Source organism: Cebus imitator, unplaced genomic scaffold (genome assembly GCF_001604975.1).
Source record: "Cebus imitator isolate Cc_AM_T3 unplaced genomic scaffold, Cebus_imitator-1.0 Scaffold284, whole genome shotgun sequence".
Classification (NCBI taxonomy): domain Eukaryota; kingdom Metazoa; phylum Chordata; class Mammalia; order Primates; family Cebidae; genus Cebus; species Cebus imitator.
In genome coordinates, this window is record NW_016107599.1 from 2,276,365 (window position 1) to 2,286,369 (window position 10,005).

The 10,005-nt window shown below is 41.2% G+C and overlaps 1 protein-coding gene across 44 annotated transcripts in view; it reads right to left on the reverse strand.

Annotated features, from left to right (window-relative positions):
* The window catches only part of PTK2 (protein tyrosine kinase 2), a 349,037-nt gene that overhangs the window by 48,173 nt on the left and 290,859 nt on the right, over window positions 1–10,005 (reverse strand). For 42 of the 44 annotated variants that reach the window (XM_037728951.1, XM_037728934.1, XM_037728962.1 and 39 more), the window contains one exon: window positions 8,053–8,164. In XM_037728951.1, the coding sequence (XP_037584879.1) occupies window positions 8,053–8,164 (112 nt within the window). Of the gene's footprint in view, window positions 1–8,052; window positions 8,165–8,778; window positions 9,198–10,005 lie in introns of those variants that run through there. The other 2 variants (XM_037728964.1, XM_037728963.1) reach the window with 1 other exon arrangement.

Genomic DNA, 10,005 nt, shown 5'->3' on the forward strand with positions numbered 1-10,005 from the left:
GGAGAGAAAGGAAGGCACTGGTATTCTAAACTAGAGGTCCTCAACTGGATGGCACTGCTCCTTCAGAAGCATTTAGAGTACAGTCAGCCCTCCCTATCCACAGGCCCAGCACCCATGGACTCAAACAACTGCAGACTGAAAATATACAGGGAAAAAAAAAACAAAAACAATAATACAAACAAAAAGATAAGTGTAACTATGTAAGCTTGGTGCAGTGGCTCAAATCTGTAATCTCAGCACTTTGGGAGGTTGAGGGGGGTAGATCGCTTTGAGCTCAGGAGTTTGAGACCAGCCTGGGCAACATGGTAAAACCCTGTCTCTACAAAAAATGTAAAAATTAGCTGGGGAATGGTGGCTCACACCTGTAGTCCAATCTACTTGGGAGGCAGAGGCTAAAGAATCACTTAAGCCCAGAAAGCGGGGGTTGCAGTGGCCTGAGATTGCACCACTGCACTCCAGCCTGGGCGACAGAGCGAGACCATGTCTCCAAAGATAAATAAATAAACACACACATGCACACACACATATATTATATAAATGTTTATATACTATATATGTATATATTACATATGTGTGTATATATTATATGTGTGTATATTTATATATATGAAACAACGTAGCATTTACGTTGTATTAGTTATTATAAGTAATCTGAAGTACACTGGAAGATGGGCTGGGCATGATGGTTCAAGCCTGTAATCCCAGAACTTTGTGATGCCAAGTGCCAAGGTGGGTGGATCAACTGAGGTCAGGAGTTTGAGACCAGCCTGACTAACATGGTGAAACCCCGTCTTTACTAAAAATACAAAACAATTAGTCAGGCATGCTGGCAGACGCCTATAATCCCAGCTACTTGGGAGACCGAGACATGAGAATCGCTTGAACCCAGGAGACGGAGGTTGCAGTGAGCCGAGATCACACAACTGCACTTCAGCCTGGGCAACAAAGTGAGACTCCATTTCAAAAACAGAATATGCCAACAACAACAAAAAACTAAAGTATACTGGAAGATGTATGTAGGTTATATGCAATACTGGGCTATTTTATATGAAGAATTTATGCGTCTGTGGATTTTGATCTCCATCCCTTGCAGATATTAAGGGACAACTATATTAGTGAGGGTGCCTTCCATGATTGCACAACTGGTATTAACTGGTAGATGTCAGCAGGTGAGATTTCTGGCAATGAGGGGACAGGCCTGAACAACAGGATTTGTTTCATATCCCGCAGGGACTTCTTTTTGTTTTGAGACAGTCATGCTCTGTTGCCTAGGCTGGTATGCAATGGCACAATCTCAGCTCACTGCAACCTCTGCCTCCCACGTTTGAGTGATTCTCGTGCCTCAGCCTCCCAGGTAGCTGGGATTACAGGCATGTGCAGTCACATCCGGCTAATACTTTTATTTTTTGAGATGGAGTCTCGTTCTGTCACTCAGGCTACAGTGCAGTGGCGCGACATTGGCTCGCTGCTACCTCTGCCTCCTGAGTTTAAGTGATTCTTGTGCCTCAGCCTCCAGAATAGCTGGGATTACAGATGTGCACCACCACGCCCAGCTAATTTTTGTACTTTTAGTAGAGATGGGGTTTTGCCATGTTGCCCAGGCTGGTCTTGAACTCCTGGCCTCAAGTGATCCACTCGTGTTGGCCTCCCAAAGTGCTAGGATTAAAGGCCCGAGCCACCACGCCCAGCTCCCACAAGACTTTCTACTGTCTCTCTCTACTGTATGTAAGTAAAATAACAGCAACAATACAATCCCTGCTGCTTGAACACAGAATGAATTCCACTTTACATATTAACACACATGACACATTGTATAGTTTATGAAGCACTGAACTCTCCAGAACAGCAATTACCGTGTATACTGATGGGCAATTTTATTTCATTTAAACTTTACCGATATTTTCTTACCATTCTAGAAAAACACCAAGACCAATGAAACTCCTATCAGTTAAAGCTGTGGGGTCTGCTAGTCACTGCTGTATTCATGGTGAGTCCACAAACAGGTGTAAGGATCTGGCTCTGCAACTATGTCTCCCAATGTCACCAGACCTGAGTGCTTTATACATGCATGCATGTTATAAAAAATGACTTTCCTTTTATTTCTCCTGTGCAGTTAGATCTCCAAACACTAGCGTTCCTACATTGATATTTTGAAATTGGTAAGTCATTCTATTACCTATGTATTTTATTTCAGGATTAGTAAACAAGACATTATAAAATCATTTTTCATAAAAATGCTGTGATTGGTTTGATTAGGACTGAAGAACAATGTTCTGGGGCAGTTATTCTGAAACATTTCATTTTCAGGACCCCTTTACACTCTTAAAGATTACTGAGGACTCTGAGAATTTTTGTTTATTTGGAATATAACTACCAACACTCATACTGTTAGAAATTAAAACAGATACTAAAAAGTATTCATTAATTCACTTAAAAATAATCTAATCACATATTAAAAAAACACCTACTTTCTCAAAACCAAACAAACCAGACTGAGGACACATGTCCATCTACATTTATGTAAATCGCTTTAATGTTAGGCTTTAATGAAGGCAGAAGATTCTCACATCTGTTTCTGCAGTCTGTTGTCATGTCCTGTTTTGTTGCAGTATATGCGGGAAAAAAGGAACATCATACAGCTGTACAACTGAAAAAGGGAGGAGTATTTCAGCATATTGTGGGCACAACTGTGGTACTGTTTTTTGATTCGACACCAAAATGCAAGTAGTAGCTTCTTAAAGATGAGTTGCGATGTGGAATTTTAAAGTGGTATCATCTGTTACGTTAAAATCCATAGAGTTAAGCGGGGAAAAAAGGGAAAAGATCTATTACTTTATCTTGTACTTTCAATAGACCTTCTACTCGTGTGATTTTGTAACATCTGTGTAGGTTATTTGGAAGATACTGATTTACTGTGTTATACAGATCCTCCCAAGTCAACACATTTCAGTAAACAACATACATTTTTTTAAAAAAATCACGTTAATATCATCCTGAGCTTACTACAACAGTCTAAGAATTTAGGATGCTGCCAAGATCACAATGGTAAGTTTTTCAAAATTCGAATTTTAGCTTGAAAACTCAAATATCACTGATAACAAACAGTTGTTTTCCTGGAAGTGACAGCCTCACTTCTTTCTCTTCTGAGAAAATATCTACCAAATATGCAACTCTGAACAGTATGTCTGCCAGCTGTTCTTTCAAATAAAGATGGTCCTCCATGAAAAAAAGTGTTTAGTCCAGCTTGCAACTCAACTGCACAGTGCCTCCCTCAAGACAGACATTATGTGTAGCAGTAGGGCCAACATGTCCTTCCCGTGTCATCACGTTGGATGCTTTTCACTGCTTCATCAAGGCCATTCTTCTGCAAAATGGCTTTTTTTTTTTTTTTTTTTTGAGACAAATTTTCACTCGTTGCCCAGGCTGGAATGCAATGGTACAATCTTGGCTCACCGCAACCTCCGCCTCCCAGGTTCAAGCAAGTATCCTGCCTCAGCCTCCCGAGTAGCTGGGATTACATGTGTGCACCACCACGCCCTGCTAATTTTGTGGTTTTAGTAGAGATGTGGTTTCTCCATGTTGGTCAGCCTGGTCTCGAACTCCTGACCTCGGGTGATCCACCTTCCTCAGCCTCCTAAAGTGCTGCAATTACAGGCATGAGCCACTATGCCTGGCCAGAAAATGGCATTCTTTTTCTTTTTGTGTGAGCACAGGGGTGAAGAACACAGTGATGACCAGTATAGTTTCATGCCACTGTGCTGATTTGTGTTAAGATGTCAGAAGTTCTATCAGTAAAAATGTCAACATACTGGAAAAGGCAAATAACATCTTTTTTTTTTTTTTTTTTTTTAAGACAGAGTCTTGCTCTGTCTACCAGGCTGGAGTGCAATGGCATGATCTCAGCTCAGTGCAACCTCTGCCTCCAGGGTTCAAGTGATTCTTGTGCCTCAGCCTCCTGAGTAGCTGAGACTGCAAGTGCAGGCAACACCATGTTCAGCTAATTTTTGTATTTTAGTTGAAACGGGGTTTTGCCATGTTAGCCAGCCTGGTCTCAAACTCCTGGCCTCAAGTGATCCACCTGCCTCGAGCAAATAACATCTTAACATTATCATCAGATGAGTTCTGATATCACGGACCTTTGAAATGGTCATGGGGACCTGCAGAGGTACAAGGACTACACTTTGAGAATGGCTGTTCTAAGATACTTTTCCCCTGAGGCTCTCCATTGATCCAATGGGAATCTTCAGGAGAGCAACAGGCACAGATGGAAATGAGCATTCAATGGGGCACTCCTATGCAGGGCTTGTCTCAGGCAAAGTTCTCTAAAGATTATTGTTATATGAAAAAATTGGTATTAAGTATGATGAAGCGATCCATACATATTAATAATTAGCTTTGTGGTTATAATGCTTTTACTATATTCAATAAGCATAAATAAGCTTTAAAAAATTTTAAAATTATGTTTTTTGAGACAAGGCCTTGCTATTTTGTCCAGGCTGGAATGCAGAGGTGTAAATACAGCTCTCTGTGCAGCCTAGACCTCCTGAGCTCAAGAGATCTTCCTGCCTCAGCCCGCTGAGTAGCTAGGACTACAGGCACATGCCACTACACTTGGCTAATTTTTTAAATTTTCTGTAAAGACAGTCTCATCCTGTTGCCCAGGCTGGTCTCAAATTCTGGGGCTCAAGTAATTTTCCTGCCTCAGTCTCCCAAATCACTGTGATTATAGGTGTGGGTCACCACATCCAGCCTGTAAGTAAACTTTTAATTTGAATCTGGATTGGGAAAGAGAAAGACATTTCACCTTATAAAACTAATTAAGCTACATTAAAATTTTTCATATTAGTGTTAATAACACAAAATTTACCTACCGAAGCCTGAGATCCTATCTGAATTTCAGAAATCTAAGTGGTTCTGGAGGCTGACACGAAGGGACTGTTTAAGCCCAGCAGCTCAAGAGAGCTCAGGCAACATAATGAGAACCCCATCTTTATTTAAAAAAAGAAAGGAAGGAAGAAATAAAAAAAAATCTAAATAAAATGGCCGGGCATGGTGGCTCATGTCTGTAAACCCAGCACTTTGGGAGGCTGAGGTGGGAGGATCACCTGAGGTCACAAGTTTGAGACCAGCCTTGCCAACATGGTGAAACCCTGTCTATACTAAAAATACAAAAATTAGCCAGGCATGGTGGTGGGTGTTTGTAATCCCAGCTACCCAGGAGGCTGAGGCAGGAGAATCCCTTGAACCCAGGAGGCGGAGGTTGTAGTGAGCTGAGACTGCACCACTGCACTGCAGCCTGGGCCACAGAGCAAGGTTCTGTTTCAAAAAAAAAAAAAAAAAAATCTAAGTAAGACTTACTTATTTTAATATATCACAGGCAGAATTATGAAAACTCACCAGAATCTACCTAATTCTCATTTTACAAAGTAGAGGAAGTGAGGAAATACTAACCTACCATCTTGGAAATCATGGACTCATTTCAGACGTGCCAAATACTGTGACCATAAAAGCAGAATTTGATTCTAAAGATAAACACTGAGAAGGCAAAAACTGCATATAGGACTTGATTCTGATTGTCATGGAAGTTCAACAGTTTACAAATTAATATTTGTTAATAATCATCAAGCATCTGTAATCTACACTACTTTAGATGATTTTTCTAGCCATTAAAACTTTTTTTATTTCTTGAGATACAGGCTGTTTGTTGCCCAAGCTGGAGTGCAGTGGTGCGATCTTGGCTCACTGCAGCCTCTGCCTCCCAGGTTCAAGCAATTATCCTGTCTCAGCCTCCTGAGTAGCTGGGATTACAGGTGCCCGCCACCATGCCTGGCTAATTTTTTGTATTATCAGTAAAGACGGGGTTTTACCGTGTTGGTCAGGATGGTCTTGAACTTCTGACCTTAGGTCATCCACCCGCCTCGGCCTCCAAAAGTGCTGGGATTATAGGCGTAAGCCACCATGTCTGGCCGCCATTAAAACTTTTAATCTGGGGGTTGCAAATCTTTTCTTTACGGGAAAAAGAGTAAATGTTTTAAATTGTGTAGGCCATACTGTCTCTGTAACAACTATTCATTTATGCCTGTGTAGGGTGAAAGCAGCTGTGGATGATACACAAATAAATGGGTGTGTTCCAATAAAACTGTGTTTCAATAAAACTTTAACAAAAACACAGTGGCTATAGTTTCCTTAACTGTTTATTTAACAAACTTTTGTGTGAAGTGGAACAATCTGCTTATAGGAAAGAGTCTCAAAATATGTAATTTGAAAATATTAAAAAAAAAAAGTGAGGATATGTAAATTTTTAAGCCAAACTAATCTTTGTACTCTGAAACCAAAAAAGCAGCCAGGAAGCCTCATTATCGCTGCCCATTAACCTAATTTAGAAAATTAGTCGTATTCTAAAAATCTAATAGATTGGGATATAGAAAAATATATAGATGAATTGACTTAATCCTGCGAGTTTTAGGGAAGTGTTGCATTCTGTGGTGCTCATTACCAAATATGTGACTTTGCACTTAAGTGTACTAAATAAAGTGCTGTAAAGTGAATTATCTTCTAACATCTCCAAGAGGTAGGAAGTACAAACAGTCACTTTGCAAATGAGAAATGTGAGATTTGGAGTAGGTAGGTAACTTGCCCAGTCATCAGAGTGTAAATAGCAGACCCCCATGTGAATGAATCCGCTTGGATTCAAGGCCTGAGAAGTTAATGATGAGATTCTCCTGCCTCCCAATACTGGACAATTCTGCAGTAGTTAGCAAATTTAAAAAAGGCAAACTTGTAAACAGAACATGGAGGGCCTCAGATGCTGTGATGCGGGGTACATGTTTTTTCCTGTAGGTAACTAAGGATTTCCTGTTATTACGCTGGGAATGACAGAGAAACGTTCAGGTGTTCTCACTGCCTAGTTTAATGTAATATCCATCAGACAGGTATGTTTTTCTTCTTTGGGCCTTGGCCCTCCTCTCTGTAAAAGGGGCTGGTCTGAGGCACTCTCTGTCTCTCAACTTCTGCGTAATTGTGTTACTCACTTGTTTTCACTTTCAATGTATGTTTTACTGTTACGGAGTTCAAAATAATGACCAAGAAAAGTTTTCAGCCTTCAAGATGAAAAACACTGGTATAACATCTAAATAGTACTTTGTCTTACCAGATTTCTGAACACTTTTCATAAAGAAAATAAAGAATTGCCAAAGGTCCTTAACATATTTTTTTAACTAATCAAATATCAAATGGTGATAGTAACTACTAACTACAAAAATCCAATTATCTATTAACTTTCCAGAAAAAAGACAGAATTAGAGTATTCATGGCAAGTAACCCAGTGTGTGAAAATAGCATCCTGTCAAAAGCCAATGGTATATAAAGACTTATTAATCTAGGGAAAGCATTACTCTGTCTAAAATCCTCAGCCATAGCAAAGCCCAGCAACTGTTAAAGGCCTGGGCTGACCTCTCCCAGGCAGGAGGGGCACCAATAAAGGATCTGAACATAAGTGGGCAAGTAAGGTCTAGGGAAGCTGCTTGAAGATCTTACTGAAGAAACAAAGCAACTGCAATGTGCTTGCTTTCCCAACAAACAACCCAGTCACCAGCTACGGAAAGAAAAAGGCAAAACTGTGCATTGAGTTCTCAACAAAAGAATATGGTCAGGTAGAAACAGGCTCATTTTTAAATAAAGCAAAACGCAAAGCATCTGTGACCCAGCTTCGTATTTTAATCCAGACTTGATCATTAGGGAGATCTCTGACAACCAACAAAGGAAAAACCTCCTCCAAGTTAGGCAGCACGGGAAAAGCATTTTAAGATGACATCTAATCCAACTGCTCATAGCTTAAAACAGCCCCTACTTGAAATACAAGTGAGGAAAGTGAGTACACACGAGGGTAATACAAAGAGACGAGCAAACAAACAAACAAAAAACCAATTGGTGTTATAACTATTACTCTTAGAATAACATGAAATTTTATATTCTCCTCACAGAAAACAGCTGCCTAATTGTAAATCTCAAAAGCAAGAGTAACCCCAAAGTTGGGGTGAGGACGGTAGCTACCTTGGGCGGCGCTTCATCAGACCCTCCGGAGTCCCAGGACACTGTGGCCTGTCTTCTGGACTCCATCCTCATGCGTTCTTCTTGCTGAGCCTTCTCTTCCTCCAGGATTGTGCTAGAGAGACAACACATTGTCTTAGGGGAGCTGACAATCAGAGTTAGCACACACTAGACCCCACCCTGAGTTATCTAAGGAATACCAGTTGGCTAACAGTAGATGATAACAATAAAGAAAGGATCCTATAGACAGGGGAAAGAAGGATCAGGTTTCTAACTCTTCATGAAATGATTCTAGAATAGCCTTGGTCCAAATGGGCAAGTCCATTTAAAGCACAGCCATAGGTAAGAAAAAGACAGCTGGTAAGAAAAAGAAGTTGCAGAAAATGAAGGACAGGCCAAGAAGAAATGTTTGCATGCCAAACATCTGCTATTCTTGAGCAGAACGGAATTACCCTGAGAAATCCCACGCAGCATTTATCAAGCATATACATGTCTGAGGACAGATTCTTTTCACACATAATGTGATCACGCCAGCAGTTACGTGACCAATTAGAAATCTGGCCAATAATCACCCTAAATTGCTAAATATAATCTTCCTATCGTTCAGCTTAACCAGTGCTTTAACTGATCAGGAAAATAAGGAAAAAATGTGACAGTATTTACAAATGCTTCTGAAAATGCTACTTGCTTTAAGCTGGAAACCCCATAGTTGGTAACACTGCTACTTACCACTGCTTGACTACTCAGAAGCTATCTGAAGTCCCACATATGCTGCAGCCTCTGCAGTGACTGCTAGGCGGCTTCTTCATCTTGGCTGTTTGCCATCACATAAACCCCTCAGAATGCAGCCAAAGTGAAACTCTGCTAGTTTCCCATTCCACACAGAAGCCCCAGGGCTCAGCCGGCAGCAGGTCTTTGAAACCTTCGTCCTAACTATGGCAAACAGCTCTTCCTACATTCCTACAGCTCTAGAGTTCTAATAATGACGCTCATTCAAAGTTTCTGGTCTCCTGGTAGATAGTGTGCAGTAAACAACCACCCAGAATTACTCAGGAAAGAGTGACATCAGTGCACCAGACTCTTTCTAGTCTGGGAATTTGCTCAACTGTTTAAAAAGACATTCCTGCTTGGTTGGAGGCTAGTGTGTGCTGTTGTTTCTCACACAACTCAACTTACACAGTCACCTTCTGAGTCAGGAAAAGAGACAAAATTTATTTCGTAACTGCCCCAAGTCAGTGAACCATCACTACAGATGTTAAGACTTTTTTTTACCCCCAAACAAAAGGGAGTGTCTGCCTCAAGAAATGATCACATCAGCATTTTACATAAAAGCTTTTAGTCAAAAGTCCTACTCCATTCTCAAGATACGGTTTTGGTTTCTTTCTTGCTCCGGTTAGGTGATCATGGCTCAGCAAACACCCCAAAACTTTTCATAGCATTTAAAAATTGTGCTGCAACCTTGACAAACAGACAAGATGCTCACTGGGTGCCAGAACTGTTGGGAACCTGGTCCCATGTGCCAGGCCCAGGTGAGGCCAAGTAAGTGGTGCAGGGAAGTTTGGGGCCAGGTCTGGGGAAGGGGCACAGGGGTGCCGACAGGGCCACTCTCTCTGCCCTGCCTCTCCAATCAGAAGAGCCCTCCCCTCAGCTGCTGGGAGGATTAAGGGAGATGGTGGCTGGTGAGAGCATCTGCTGTAAATGTTAGTTGTCATCAATGGGTATTTCTAATGGCATTTATTTGAGGGCTGCTCATTCAGCAAGTATTTGGTAACTTGCTAAGGTGTTTGAGGTGCTTTGTCTAGGAGAAAACAAATGCTCAAAACCTTGAAACAGGGCCAGGCAAGTTGGCTTATACCTGTAATCCCAGCACTCCGGGAAGCTGAGGTGGGAGGACTGCCTGAGCCCAGAAGTTCAAGACCAGTCTGGGCAATATAGCAAGATCCCATCTCTATAAAA